We start from the raw sequence: 15749 nt of genomic DNA on the forward strand, positions 1-15749 counted from the left end.
ACTTAATTCTAGATTATGCAAACAAACACTAATTTATCCATCTCAAAACATTTCTTGGAACTTCCAAAGTTTTTGAGCTCATTTTTGCCACTTCAAATAATTATTATTATTCTTATTGCTTTGTCAACGATCTCTATTGAACACTAGCTGAATGAATACTTGAAAACTTTGTTTATCCGATGGAAAGAGGTATGAAAATAATACTTTTATCACTCATTAATTCATTCTACTTGATTTGTTCCGGTAAATTTAAAATTCAGGATCCTTTCAAAAGCTTGTTTGAACCTACCAAAACATACAAAAATAAAGCATACATACTTCGAAGGTTTCACATACATAAGGGAGCGACATTTCAAGAGTACTTGGAAATGCAGAATATTTGTTATATGTATAATTTAAGGCATATCAAATTTATTTTTTCAGGTAAATATTCAAAAAGGTTGTGTACATCAATGTATATAAAGGTTCGGAGTATAAAAATTTGACACTTCACGCTGATTAAACTTGTAATACTTTTGATGAATATTTCACATCTGAAATGGAAAACGAAATTCACTCGAATAGCAAAATAGGAAACAAATTTTCCGCAATATTCTCACCATAATAAATTCTGATACGGTACACAAGTTAATCCTTCCAATCTTTCTTTATCTCAAATGTCCATTCCCACTTGAGATGCTCATTTTTATCATCATCTGTAAATAATGAATGGACTGTGTAACTACCCCTGGTCATCAATCCAGAGGGAGCTTCTTCTGGGGGAGTGGTGTAGGACTGCATTTCAGTTTTAGGGGCGTAAGAACCTACCATATGGGTCATTTTATCAACTGCAATATAAGGAAACTCTCAATCAATTACAAGCTTTGGTTTTCAAAGAGAGCTTACCAGGAATTCCCAGTTTACTGGTCTTTTGCACATATTTCAAACCATGAACTATTTCCCTCTGAACAATAAATTCTATCCGAATCTTGTAAGATACTCCTTCCTTGATAACAAATGTTTCTTTCTTCAATTTACTCAAATCGCCTGAGAGATCAAGGGATAGTTCAGGTCTGTCAGCAACAACCAAAACTAATTTTTTCACTATAACTTTTCTAGGGTTATCAGGTTCTGAAATGAACGAATATCCATATTTTGAGAAATCCGAAACCTGGTTCTTTAAGTTCAAACTCACCAACAATGATTGTACCAGTTTGCGCATTTCCTAATAATGCTTCTTTGTATTTCCGAAGACTTTCGTCTTCTTCATCTGTTTTCAATATTTCATCAATAGTTTTTTCAGGAGGGGGTTTGTAGTTACTTTCAGGTTCATGATCTAATTCATCAGGTGTAGTTACTGCGTCCCCCGACATATTTTTGGAATTTTAATGTGATCACAAATGGATCCAAAGATGACTCAGATTCTTTCTAAAAATAGGAAATAAGGTTAAGATATGACGAGGGGGTAAGTTTGAACAACTCTACTGAGATGGAAGTTTTCAAATGCAAAAATATTTAGTGTAAAAGGGAAGATATCAATGATGCTCAAACAAAATTGCGTAAGAAAGTTAATCATTGCATATCCTCCAATTTCAACAGGAAAGACGAAACGAAAATGAAGCAGTTTCACGAAATTTAGTGATTGTAGTTGTATAAATTTAGTATACGTGGATGTAAATGTAATAGATTTTTCAACTTGCCTAAAAAATTTATAATAACAATAAATATTCTAAAAAGGCGTCAACTAAAAAAATCACCTAACCACCAAACGACAATCGACAGAAGACGAGATAACAGGCAACCATCGATCTTGAATACAAACATTATTTTCGATCCTTGATCCTTTCAATTCAGGAAGCAAAAAGTCTTTGAATCTTTCGAAAAAGATTTTTGTGATTATTAAGATTCTCCAGAAATTCCCCAATTTTTTTGCCCATTTCTTCCATTAAAAATTATCGAAAACTTCATCAAACTAAGAAAATTCTTATCCTGGTTCTATGAACCATTTGAAAATTTGAAGTCGAAATTTGTGAATTTGCCATAGATTAAATAAATTCTAAAGTTGATTTCGCACCATTTTATTGAACTTCTTTCTTCGAATTTTATTATAATAAATATTATAATAATAATTTGAATCTCAGCAGTGTTGGGAGCGTTGTGACGTAGGTAAGTTCATCTTTTGATGTATAAATAGTTTTTTGCTTGTCGAAAAATATGAAATTTTTATAATATACATTGTTGAAAAAATTTTTTTCAAGTTTATTTTCATCAATAGGTTATACAAGTATCGAGTTATTTAAGTTCTGTTGAAATATAAGCATAGGGAGTCGAGAAAAATGGAAATTTCGACGGAGTTTGAATGCGAGACAACTCAAGAAATAGAAAATTATAATGAGGTCTGCGAAGAAATACCCCAAACCCTCACAAATTTCACTCGCTCCAAACAGATCGAAACGCAAGAACAAGAAAATAACATGGCCGAGGTTCAAGAAGAAGTGGTCGAAAATAAGATGAATATAAAACAACAAATTGATCTAAAATCACTGATCGTCGAAGAAGCTAAACAATATATTTTCATGGAAGAACAGAGGAAGATAACAAAATCTTCGATGGAGCAACTGAGTACCAAGGTAATTTGCTTATTTTTCGTTTTTTTTTTATTTAATGGGAGAAATTATTTGAAACTCAATTTTGAAGGTACAAGAAAACATTCAGCAGTTACGAAAGAAAATTTTTGAGGAGAAAAACATTCAACTTCGAGAAGAAATAGAAATCAACAATGAAAATAGCAAACTCCTGGAAATGAAACATTTCACATATACTACGAAGGAAATTCTAGACGCGCTCAAAACATATGTCAACAGTATAGAGCAACAAATTTGCACACTGAAGTACGCAGAGCTGGAGAAAAAAATATTAAAAAAATACCAGGAAAGTTCTGAAATGATAAACGAAAAATTCACTAAAATAAATGAAGTCAAGGCGGAAATAACAAATTTCATGGCAGAATACAAAGCGACCAGTGGTCATATTGGGAGTGAACAGAACGCGATGCTTATCAAGTTGAAAAACGAGGTGGAAAGCCTCAAGAACGATTTGGGCTCTACGTTACAAGAGAACCAACAGTTAAAAGATGAAATAACGAAAATCGATCGGGAAATTGAAGAGAAGAACGAAGAAATTTCTCAAAGTTCCGCCAGAATCAAGGAGCATTACGAGCAGGTGATGGAACAATGGAAAAATTGGAATTATTTGAATTCGAATATTCAAGAGATGGAATTGAAACGCAGCGGCCTCCTCACAAGGTAAACTGCGACGGGTGAAAATTCTTCGGGGATGGATAAGGAAATTTAAAAAATAAGGAGGATCCGTAAAAATTTGCTAGCAGTAACCCAAAGATGGCTGTAACCACAGAACACCAAAGATCATAGAGTAAAACTAAGCTATAATCTTGACAGTACACCACAGAACACTATTATATAAACCACGGATACTCAAACACATTTGAATATCCGTGTATATAAACACAGAATACTATTACTTATATAACCACAGAACACCGGCTGTGTCCATAGAAATCGGGTACTAGAAAGTTGCCACTACGTTACTCTAGAGTAAATTGGAGTAGCTATTGTAAAATGAATAAAACGGTATTGAGCGTTGAAAAAATTCCTTATCCATTTTCGAAGAAAGCCACCCACTTAATCATTCAAATATTGCATCGAACACTCTATTTTTGCCCATTTTGGTTTGTGTGATGTGAAGCTTTTTTACTAGCATCGAAAGTTCCGGCGCTCTGCTTGAAAGCTTGAAGGGATACGCTGAAGATTTGATCGAGGAGAATTCCAGGCTTGAGGAAGAATTGAAGACTGTACAGAATGAATACGGCGTTATTGCTGAAGAAGAAATGAGTAGTTTGAAAGATGTAGAATTATCTGACTTAGAACAGGAGGAAGAGAGGTTGGCCAAAGAACTCGAAGAATTAGAAAAGGTGATTTTTTACAATATTCAATTTATTTTATTCATAAATGACCATTTCTCTACAGCAAATGTCTACATCGAAAGAAGAATACGACAATCTCGTAATACAGAATCATGACGAAGACTTGAACCTTTTGACAGCACGCAATTCAGTTGAAAGCCTTCGACACGAATTATCAAACATCCAGAATACAAATAAGAGGGAATACGAAGAAATTGAAAAGCTAAAGACAGAGACGATAAAATACGAAGAAGAGCTACGGAGGATTCAGGATGATTTAGATGTAGCCGAAAAAGAACTGATATCGCAGAAAAAGAACAAAGAACAACTCGAAACTTCCCTGAAAAACCTCCACCAAGAGCTCGCGGACGAGAACGATCGCTTCGTTTACAAGAGGAACACATTGCAACCCCACTTGGAGAACAAACTGCAGGACCTAAAGAAAAAGCTGGGGGAAATCGAAGAGACGAATAAAGAAGAAAAGAGAAAATACGCCGAACTTATTGCGACAAATAAAAAGAGGAATGATCAATACAACCGTTTGCGCAACCTTTATCTGAGGCTGAAATCATCCCCTACGAAGCTTCCAAGTGTTACGGCTGCAGAGAGGCAGCAAAATCAAGAGGATGATGGGGAAAATAAGGAGGTCATAGAAGGGGAGCGTTCCGTTGGCGAATCTAGCCCGAAGGGCATTCTCAAATCGCCGAATGCTAAAAGGTCGGCTCCCACTACCCCTACGAAGAATGTCAAATTCATTGGCGTTTCCCCCGTTCCATCCAGCAGTAGCTGCGATCTGTTGAGTGTCACCAACGCCGATAAACAAAAGGTATTTTGACATTTAACCTAGCAAACACAGAACTCCGCTGTCAAGAGCCGCGAGCATCACGGAAATATTTAATATGGAGGCGATAGTTCGAAAAATTGTCGTTCCATTAATTCGTTCTAGTCATGAATCAGCGAAGGAATTCCCAGAGAGGCTGACACATATAAATATACTCAAAGTATTGGCCGATTTCGGGATTATTTTGTCCCTCATCAGTACAGTGCAGTGTAACACACATCTCAATCGAAGGATGCTGTCTTAAGCGAGAAAGGAGGCCAGCCATGAGGGATATTTTTCAATCCTCATCATGACGCGCCACCTGTCCAGTTAAGACTGAACCAACCCTACAAAGGATTGAAAAATATCTCTCATTCTCCTTTCTCACTTAAAGACACCATTCTCCGGTTGAGATGTGTTACGCTGCACTGTACTGATGAGGGACAATAATCCCCAAGCCGGTCTAAAGTTTGTGTATATATGTTGCAGCCTCTCCGCTGATTCAGGATTAGTACGGGCTTTATAAGAAGTTTGTTTTTCGCAGAAAAAAGATGATCCTTTCGATGACCTGAAAAAGAATCTCACTCAAAGGAAGAGAGCTTTTGATTGAAGAAGAATCTGAGATTCATCGTATTAGTATTAAATTCACACATTACTTAGTAAATAAGCAGTTGCATCATTAATTCAGTAGTCATTAAAGTATTATATCTTTTCATTTATGTTCTGAATAAATGTAATAAATAAATTATTTCAATAGTTGATATTTGCAATTTCTTTGAGCACTAAGTGGTAGATACCACTGTTGAGCTGCGTTTACGTTAGCGTAATTGCCACACGTTTACGTTTCAAGGACCGATGATCGAAAAGTTTGATCGAATAAATCAAAGATCTTCAGAATGAAAAGGAAAAAGCTTAGGAGGCCCCACCAATTCGCAACTTAACGAAACCACAGAAATAAAGCGAATTCAAATTCCACTTTGACATGTGACAGTTAACAAATGTCACTTTGACGTTCCAAAGTGACATGTGACAGTTAACAAATGTCACTTTGACATTTCAAAGTGACATGTGACAGTTAACAAATGTCACTTTAAAGCTGTCAACCATAAACAAACTGTCAGTGAAGTACACAAACACAAGCATGAAACGGCAAGTGAAACTATTTTATGCATTTAATCAACACATCCTGTGATAAGATGCTGTTTAAAACTGATTATGAAACAGAGTCTCTCGACTATAAATTAATGACATTGCCTTTGCCAAGTATTCATTGAAAAACTGATTACAGGGTAGGTTTGATTCACTCACAATTGGTTGTCCATGAATTGAGCCTTCTTAAATGAAAAGGCATTATAAAATGGTTTATTCAAATCAGTATGCATAATTTTTAATCATCCAAACATAAAACAAGAACACTAATAGATTTCCAACATTCAACAAAAATAAATTATTTCATATTAACCAAACAAAAACATGAAATCAGTTAAATAGAATAAATAACGAGTTGATCAAGTTATATTGACAAATTCACTAAATAGTACAAAGTTTCTGATTCGAGGTGATCGATATTCAAAATGATAAACCGAAATAATAAGCCTTAGAGGTCTTTTACACTGCCAAAAAAAAGTTAAAGATCAATCAGTGCAGCAGCAGCAGCTAGTAGACTTTTCTGTATAGAAGGTGAAGGTTTTTTTAATGTACCATCAGCTATTTTACGGAAAAGCAATCCTAGATTTCTCAAAATTTCTCTCAGAATTCTGAAATAATCGTTATTTTCAGCAAATATGGTCACATAATTTAGAAAAATAATGAACAAATAATACTCACTCATCTGTTTCTTCCTGCTGATTTTCACATATCACGTTTCTTTCCTCCCTGTCGCTATCTTTGTGGCAGGGTTCTTCGATCACAAAATCTCTATTTTCGTTTTGTCCAGACGAAAATTTCAACTTAGACTGAGCAGTTTCTTGCTTTTTCTGAAAGCTGGCTTTGAGCAAGGAGAAATCCAAATTATATTTTCCGTCTCTGTCATTTTCACTTCTCCTCACTTTCGGATAAACTGAATGTGAGATTCTCGAAGAGGAATTTTTCGTTTTGAGTTTTTCAATAACACGATCATAGAATGCATCTAACCTCTTAGGTCTAGAACGATTTATACAGGTTGAATCTTTTTTATGACGAATTTCTGAATGGTTTTTAGTAGCTTTTCGTGGACTTTTCTTATTTTTACTCTTTTCCAGAGAATTTCTCGAATCTTTTTCTTTTTTCTTTCGAATTTTCTTTGGTTCTTTAACCGGATTAACCTCTTCGTTTTTCTCTTGTACGAGTGTGAAATTCAGGAAATTCTCCTCTTCATTTTCATGACTGAATAGTTTTCTGCCCCTTTTAAGCATTCCGGCATTACTTGCTGTAAGGGAGTTAGTAGTGTTGGCAGTTATATTTGCGAATCTATTAGTGTCCTGTAGAATTTTTTGGGTAGGCAAATTGACAGGTTTTTCAATAGGTTCATTATTTTCCATATCGAATAACAAAGACATCGATCTTTCTACTTCATCGAACACTTGGTCGGATTTTTTGATCTCGGCCTCCGCTTGTGCATTGCTTCGCACCATTTTTGGAATTTTTATTCTAACTTCGTTATTCTCATTTTCCTTGTTTCTTTCTATTGATCTTTTCAATTCATTTTTTTCACACTTCTGGAATGTTTTAATATCGTTTTCTGTTTTGCTATCTGAGGTTTTCAGTTTTATATTTTTATCAGTTCGATTCAAAGATGCTGTTTCATCTTTTCTCTTTTTGTTGGGTGAAGTTCTTGTGGAGTCCTCTTCAATCGTTTCTATGATATTTTCTTCCCTATCCTCGCATTTCTGAGAAACATTAATATCTTCGCTGAAAACATTACTTTGTTTTTCTATTCTTTTTTGATCCCTTACATTTGCTTCATCAGCCTTGCTTTTCATTTGGGGATGGTTTAAATCAGGTGATTTTAAACGTGCAGTTTTAGTCTGAAGTTTACGCTTCAATTCAAACAAAGGTATATTATCCTCATCTTCCGTTATCGTATGGGATAATTTGGTATCTAACACCATTTTTTTCTCAGTTTCTTGTCCATCATTAGTCTTGACTTCTTCTGCAACTACTTCAATTTTATCAATTGATTCCTGCATCTTTTTCTGCCTTCTTTGTGAAGAAAATTTCTCTTTAATGATCTCATTCTCTAGAAGATTTTCTTTCGGTGCTGAAATTTTTTTCTGAAGTTTATGCTTCATTTCAGACAAAGGTGTATCATCCTTACGGTCGTTCATCATATTTAATAATTTAGTACTTTCCAACACAATTTTTTTCCTGACTTCTTGTCCAGCATTAGCCTCGACTTCTTCTGCAACTTTCTCAATCGATTTCTTCATTGTTTTTTCCTCTTTTTGCGAGAAGAGTTTCTTTTTAATGATCTCATTCTCTAAAAGTTCTTTGGGTGGCGAAACTGCAGTTTTTTTCTTAAGTTTATGCTTTATTTCAGACAAAGTTGTATCATCCTCATGGTCGTCCATCATAATCGATAATTTGGTACTTTTCAACACTGATTTTTTTTGGACTTCTTGTTCAGTATTAGATTCGACTTCTTTTACAACTTTTTCAACCGATTTTTTAATTTTTTTCCCCTCTTTTTGTGATGAGAGTTTCTTCTTAATTTTCACATCCTCTGGATAAAGTTTTTTGGGCGACTCATGAGCAACTTTCATTTCAAGACCTTTTTTTGTGTTCTCTACATCGGATCCACATTTTTTAACTACACCGACGATTTCATTTTCATTTGCAAGGTTAGTTTCACTGGAATTTTTAGAGTTGGAAACGTTTTGTGTTTCACTAACTCCAAATTCATCACGAATCTGATGTTTTGAAGAATCTTGTACATTTTCTTCAGAGTTGCTCGATTTCTTATCTGGCGTTAAAGCCCTGTGCGGTGAGCTGGTAGGGTGCTTAGATGAGAGTTCTTCATCTGATTTTTTGATTCCATCAATCTCTTCTGTGGAAGTGGATCCTTTTTTCTAGAAAAAGATTGTAGAGAAAACGTAAGATTTTTTGAACAAGCCGAAGTTGGCGCCCCTTGATGAAACTTTCCGAGAGAACATACTGAAAAAAATTGACTCTTACCTGACTGGCAAATGTTAATTTTCTCTGTAGCGAATGTGTAGTTTTTTTTTGAAGTTTTCGTCTTTCAGACCGAGGTAAAATATGTTCATCATCGATATTTGATAATTCGGTATCTTTCAACATCATCAACAGTTTCTTTTTGATGATCTCATCCTGCGAACAATTTTTTTTAGGCGACTCTGGGGCAACTTCAACATCTTTCGTTTCGTTTTTCATATCAGATCCACATTTTTCGACTGCACCGATAATATTATTTTCAGTGGGAAGGTTAGTTTCGCTAGAATATTTAGAATTGGATGTGGTTGTTTGACTTTCACCAACTCGAAAGTCATCATTATTCGAGTCATGAATCTGTTTTTTTGTAGAATCTTGTACTTTTTCTTTCGAGTTGCTTGAATCGTTGTCTGACGTTGAAGCCCTTAAGGCATGTGGAGAATTGGTAGATTGCTCAGTACACTGAAACTTATTTGGTGATAATTAATTTTGAATTGATGAAATTTTCTGCGATAACATACAAAAAAATCGAAGCTTACCTGATCAGCAAACGATACATATTTCTTTCGTTGCAGAGGTGCAGTTTTTGTCTGAATTTTATGTTTCAGTTCAGACAAAGGTATATTATCTTCATCGTCGTCCACATTGGACAATTTGGCATCTTTCAAAAAAGTTTTTTTTTGGACTTCTTGTTCGGCATTAGACTCTACTTCTTCAACAGCTTCCTTTTCAATAGATTTCCGCATTGTTTTCTCCTCTTCCTGCGAGGAGAGTTTCTCTTTAACCTTTGAAACTTTTTCTTCAGTTGAATCAAGAGTTTTCGTTTCTTTTCTTGTATCAGATTCACATCTTTCCACCGAACTGATGATAATATTTTCATTCGAAAGATAAGTTTCACTGGAACCCCCAGAATTTGAAGTAGATTGAGTGTCGATAACTTCAAACTCTTCATCATTCGAATTTTGACATTCTGCGGAATCTTGTACATTTTTGTTTGAGTTGGTCGATTGGTCATCCGGTGTTGGAGCCCCAATGACATGCGGTTGTTTAGATGAGTCTCCATCATCTGATTTTTTCATTTTATCTTGCTCTTCTGTGGAAGTGAATCCTTTATCCTAAGAAATATGAAGAGAAATTCGAAAATTAAAGATTTTTCCTAAAAAAATTAACTCTTACCTGACTAACTTTTCCAAGCTTCGATATAGGAGGCTGGATCTGAATATTGGATAAAACTTGGATTCTCAACTTGTTCGAACTGAAATTCACTTCCTGAGAATTCTCTTGGGAGCTACCCTTATAACACCCATTTTCCTGCGATATATCCAGGAACAATTCCAAGTCTCTTCCAGTTGTTGGCATACTTGGCGTTTCCTCAACATCCAAGTGCGTCAAGGCGGTTTCAAACAATTCGGTTTGGGGAGAAAAGGGATTCTGAGATTTCGTAGTTGGAATTTCTATCAATTCCGGTTCAACTGGAACCTCCACTTTGGGATGCTGCGATACATTTTTAGGTCTCTCCAATTTCAGATGATCGAATTCGTCTAGTTTACAATCTCGAGCTCCATCGATCAAGGTTGAAACCGGATAATCCCCCAGTATACGATATCCTTTAAAATCTTTCTGCGAAAGTTTAGGTTTGCATTTTTTTAGTGTTCGACTGGAATCGAATTTCTTTGTGCTTAAATCAGTTTTATCCAATGATTCTTGGCTAGGTTCCTGTGAATTCTCATTGCTGGGATATTTTTGAATCAAGGGTTTCTTTGCTTCGGTGTGATTTAAATGAGGATCGTGTGTACTATGGATCAGCGATGATACTGAAACATTCTGTATAATGCAAGATGATGTTTGATCTTTTTTGATAGTTTTAGGTATTTTATTTTCATTATTGTCAGCTGCTGAATCTTGGTTGGATAAAGTGAATAATTCTGGAGATAACAGCACCCCTAAAGAACTTCCCATCTCCATGTTTCTATAATTTTCAGTTATTTTTCTGGATGTATTTTTTTCCCTTTGTTTGTTCTTCGAAGCCTTCAACTTGGTTTTTCTTATCTTTTGTTTGTTTTTCTCTAGATCAGAATCGACATCTGCTGAAAGTCCAGATATACTTTGGTCGAGAGAACTGGTAGTTATTTTACTATTTTTGAGAGTTTTGTAATTCACTTTAGTTTCGGCATACATTTTTTTCAACCCGAAACTTTTATGTTTTGTTTTATGTTCTGAACTTTTTTTGTCGATATCTACAATGGACTGGAATTCATCAGATTCGTTGTCTTCAATCAACAAGTTACTACTGTATAACCCCCCAATCAAAGTGGTCGAATCAGCTTCGGTTTTCAACAATTTCGACTTGGAAGCACCGAAACTTCCCCCCTTAACCAGATTTTTATCACTTTTTTCAATGTATCCACAAATTTCATCCTCGTTATCTTCTATATCTATCAAATTCGATAGGAATTCTTTATTGTACTCGGAAAATCTCCTCTCCTTCGATTTTTCATGTTTGTACATGTCGTTATCCAGTCTGTCCAAACCAGACAATTTCATTTTTTGAGTGGCGACAGCTCTTTCGGCGTCCTTTCCGGTTTCAACATGTTCCAGTACAGACAAGTTCGAACCAGAGCTAATATCGTCGAAATTCACAAATTTTTTCATTTTGCTGCTACACGTTTTTCCCAAGTTCTTTATTTTGTAACTCAACAAAGATTGGTCTTCATTTTTTTCCTCGAGTTCTAGTAGATTCGAGTGATTTAGAGAAAGATTCAAGCTCTTCCTCGACGAAATGGTTTTGGACTTAGAAGAGATGGAAATTATTGTAGAATCGGCAACAGTGACGGATTTTCCACCTACGCTTTTTGATTTTGTTATCTTTCCAGTAACACTGGAATCGAGAGTCTGCAATAAGAAAGTTCATCATTCAAAAAAATTTGTGCATAGCCTACTAGAGTGAAACAGGCCGGAAGATTAGACTTTGCCATTGTTACCATTGGAGAGTAGATGTTTCAATCTAGTAGGCTATGAATTATGTCATCTGGAGGAGCCTTATTGCCAACATTGCAAAAATTTCAAACTTACCACATTGAAAGTTGTACTCGGATTGGTAGCACAGCTTTTGACCGAGACTATATCGAGTGGTTTATAACCTGCAAAACAGATAATTACAGAAATTTTTCAGCAAAAATCACTTGTTATATATTCTGAAGAATGCAGTCAATAGAATTCAAAGTAAGAAATATTACCTCGTTTATGAGTTAGAGTGGTTGTTTGCTGAAAAAAATTCATATTAAAATTGGTTCTACCACATCATCTGACATACCTTCTGTTTAGTTTTCTTGTGAATTTTTGGGAAAGCTTGATTGAAAGTCTCCCGGAATTTTTCAGTTTCCATCGAATGTAATGTGAGCGATCTACAACTGAGCAACTTATGCTGTGCAGCTGCGTAGCATAATTGACAAGGCCCTTTCAAAGCAAATTTAGCAATGCCTTCTTTCTTTCTCTTTTCTTCATTAAAAACACTAAAATATTTGGAATTAAGCGTTTTTTTCAAGATGATAAACTTATTGGTGAGTGTACTCACTAAGAGACATCCACTTTTGCAATATTTTCTGGGAAGATTGTTATCATTTCCCATTTAGTATCTTGATTAAAGGACTCGTTGTTTATGAAGAGAGTGACAGTAGCAGCTCTCACATTAAAATCAACCCAGAGCCCTTTGAAAGATGTCAATTCCTGAAAAGAGGTAATATTGCGCATACAGTAGACGAAGGAATCCAGGTGCTTCTAAATAGTCTAAACTTTATGGTTCATCTGTCCTTATAACCAAGATAATTAAATTAATTACAATATTCAAGAAATCAGTAGAAACATTACACATGCATACTTACAGGTGGTTCTTGAAGCCTGTAATCGTCAAATACAACCTTGCTGCAAAGGAGAGAAAAAACATATTTTTCTGCTTCATTTAAGAGATTCAGGAAACTTCTAGCTGTTAAATCAAACTCATCTGTGTTTATTTGATAGAAAGCCTCCCTAAATTCTTCTGTTAAAAAGTTCATACTGATCATATTATTCAATACTTCTTTGGTGGAAATTCTAAACAGTATCTCAACTATAAGAAGCTGAAACTCAAAGTCCCCGAAAGGTAGTTCATCCATTAACCTTCCCCTAAAACAGATTTATTTTTAAGAAACACAGGTTTCTGAAATTGGACACAAAAGAGGATTCATTTATATACTTATCTGAATTTAAAATTGAAAGAAGTAAATTTAAATTTTTCATATACGTATATGTATTTGTTCTTACAAGTAGTAAGGGGCTTTCTCTTGGATTACTTCTGTCCGAACAGCTTTATCACATTGCTGAATTATTGCACTATACATCCTCAGAATTTCTTTAGCTATCCAAGAAGGTTGTCCGAAAAGGAATTCGAAAGTGAGTAGAGATAAATTCTTGACAAACTCATGTTCAATCTTCAGTTGATCTACAGCCGTCTAAAATTTATAATTCGTATTCATGCTTTAACCTTTGGGTAGTTCTGTCGTGAGTTTATATGTACCGCTATATCAAAATGAAGCATAATCTCGAAGACCAGAAAGTAACTTACACAAATCCTGTTGCAGAGCTGTTTCAATGTTACTGATCGTGTTAGAGCATTTCCACCTTCTGCATATTCTATAATGCAATAAAGGTACTTGTGAATGCAATCTAATAAGATATCAATATAAGCAGTTCTACACCCATCATCGAATTTTTGTTTCGATTCGGTCACTAAATTGGTAAAACTATTTGTTAACTCTATAATAGATGCATCAGACTGTAAATAAATATGATTATACTTTTTGAGTTGCTCTTCAAATAATACGCTTACAAACCTGCAAAAATTTTTCCGTCACTAGTTTAAAGTTATCCTCGGAATCCATTATAGATAGATACTATTATCGGAACTTTATTAAAGTAGAAAATCGCATTTGAAAATACTTATAGTACAGCTAGACCTTAAGATATACAACTAAAATCCTATCCTTCAAAAAACATTCATTTTTTTCCGAGGCGACATGCGCAATGTGTCAAAATCACAGAAGCTCGCGGTAAAGTGACAATTACTCACTTTCAGAAGACAACCATAGACAACGGCGCAAGACCAAAAGCTCTCAATTCTTTAAATCTTTTATTAGCACATGCTCATATTTTTTATATATATTCCGTATATATTGTGCTATTCGAAACGAGTCCATTCTTCTGAAATAAGGGTTGACTATAGATTGGGATAAATAAACTTTTTCAATTGTATTTTGTTCATACAAAAAACTCTTACTATTACTAATTTCTCTTTTCTTGATTAATTTCACATACTTTCCACCTGCCTAGCAAACCGCATCAGCATATTTGACAAGAATATGAGTAAATTTTGACTGAATATAGCATATCCTGGCCACAAGTAATCATTATTACTAAGCAGGAAATCAGCGATCCAAATATAACATGCACCTATCAAGGCACCAAATGCTGCCATCAGACCCAGGAATAAACAGAATATTGCCGCCCCTTTGCCGCATACACCTCTAGTGGAATAATAAGATAATCCGTGTAGAGAATTGGCTGGGATGGAGTTGTTGAAAAGAAGCGTTATAGTCCCAACTATCCCAGGAAGGTGATATATCTTCTTCATCTGCATCAGTTCAGAATAATTTGATTGCAAGTCGAAAAGTATCCACCATCCTAAGAAAAAAGAGGTGCCTGCGACACAAGCTATAATGCAGTTTATTTTGAAGGCTGGTAATTCACAGACCAAGCATTTAGAAACCCGATACATTTCTTCAAACAAGTTAATTTTGCAGATTCAAAAGTTAAAACATAATTCATTTCAGCAGAATTCGTAAATTGACAAAATGTCATTTTAAATGACCCATATACTACTGCCAACTATCTTTCATAACTCATTGAGTAGACTTGTTCCACAATAGCATCCGAGGGGAAAATTTAACTTGAAGAACAAGTATGAAAAAGAGGTTTATTATATAAATTCGCAAGTTTGGCCTATAATATCATTTTAGATAACAATATAAGACCTTAAGCATATAAGAACTTCAACATGGGATCTAAAATATTGAATATACTTGAATTGCTTGGGTTTGAGACGATATAAACCTGCTAAACTTGACTTTCATTTATCATTAATCAAGAAACCTACAGCTGAAATCCAATCTTTACAGTGACTGGGATATTTCATATGTAATTCAAGATTTAATTTATTTGCAGTTACAATATCTTTCCTAACAATTGAATTGGATAGTTTATACAAATCGTTTTTTAAACTAGTAGAGAACTTCCCTAATGTCCACATTTCTTTCATAAGTTTTATTTTTCCATGGACTTCATCGCTACACTTAGAATTCAGAACACTTTCAAAATTAGAGAAAGTTACATCTTTCATATTTTGGATTGCTTCTTCTGAAGTGTCATTTATGGCATTGTCCATATCACTATGCAATACCGATTTTTGTGGTGCGTTGGAGGGTCCCAATGGAAACGGAACCCTTTTATTTCCAATTCTACTTTTAGGGGTAGGTTGACATGCATTAAACTCCAACATAGGAGGGTCATTCCAACCTGGGTCAACTGTAAATATTAGGTAATAAACACCTCATTTGAAACGTGGAGTTTAACGAAGACTTCATGACACAAATGTTACCTTTATTGGTTTCTCTATTCATTTTTGAAATCACAACTCTTTGTTTACGAGGTGCTGAACACAGAAGTCACTGACCTTTGTTAGTAGTCTGTGGTCATGAAACTCTAAAAGAACTTCTTTCTTCTTCTTCTTTT

General features: G+C 34.8%; 4 protein-coding genes across 4 annotated transcripts; 1 reads left to right on the forward strand and 3 right to left on the reverse strand.

Moving 5' to 3' along the window:
- Window positions 1–376: 376 nt before the first annotated feature.
- LOC123317583 (rho GDP-dissociation inhibitor 1) lies at window positions 377–1788 on the reverse strand. Its single transcript, XM_044904171.1, has 5 exons — window positions 1680–1788; window positions 1175–1407; window positions 886–1110; window positions 600–827; window positions 377–533 (listed from the first exon to the last, which is right to left on the reverse strand). Exons 2-4 carry the CDS (start codon window positions 1350–1352, stop codon window positions 628–630), a joined length of 603 nt encoding a protein of 200 aa, XP_044760106.1. The 5' UTR covers window positions 1353–1407; window positions 1680–1788; the 3' UTR covers window positions 377–533; window positions 600–627.
- A 127-nt stretch (window positions 1789–1915) lies between these two features.
- LOC123317581 (interaptin-like) lies at window positions 1916–5529 on the forward strand. Its single transcript, XM_044904169.1, has 6 exons — window positions 1916–2145; window positions 2255–2609; window positions 2677–3284; window positions 3757–3970; window positions 4026–4787; window positions 5326–5529. Exons 2-6 carry the CDS (start codon window positions 2316–2318, stop codon window positions 5389–5391), a joined length of 1944 nt encoding a protein of 647 aa, XP_044760104.1. The 5' UTR covers window positions 1916–2145; window positions 2255–2315; the 3' UTR covers window positions 5392–5529.
- A 592-nt stretch (window positions 5530–6121) lies between these two features.
- LOC123317582 (uncharacterized protein MCAP_0864-like) lies at window positions 6122–8374 on the reverse strand. The gene is made up of 2 exons (XM_044904170.1): window positions 6609–8374; window positions 6122–6538 (listed from the first exon to the last, which is right to left on the reverse strand). The coding sequence occupies exons 1-2, from the start codon at window positions 8330–8332 to the stop codon at window positions 6409–6411; spliced, it is 1854 nt and encodes a 617-aa protein (XP_044760105.1). The 5' UTR covers window positions 8333–8374; the 3' UTR covers window positions 6122–6408.
- Window positions 8375–14920: 6546 nt separating this feature from the next.
- On the reverse strand, window positions 14921–15733 carry LOC123317584. The gene is made up of 2 exons (XM_044904173.1): window positions 15616–15733; window positions 14921–15542 (listed from the first exon to the last, which is right to left on the reverse strand). The coding sequence occupies exons 1-2, from the start codon at window positions 15635–15637 to the stop codon at window positions 15088–15090; spliced, it is 477 nt and encodes a 158-aa protein (XP_044760108.1). The 5' UTR covers window positions 15638–15733; the 3' UTR covers window positions 14921–15087.
- Window positions 15734–15749: the final 16 nt, after the last annotated feature.

This window comes from Coccinella septempunctata, chromosome 7, assembly GCF_907165205.1.
Source record: "Coccinella septempunctata chromosome 7, icCocSept1.1, whole genome shotgun sequence".
Lineage (NCBI taxonomy): Eukaryota > Metazoa > Arthropoda > Insecta > Coleoptera > Coccinellidae > Coccinella > Coccinella septempunctata.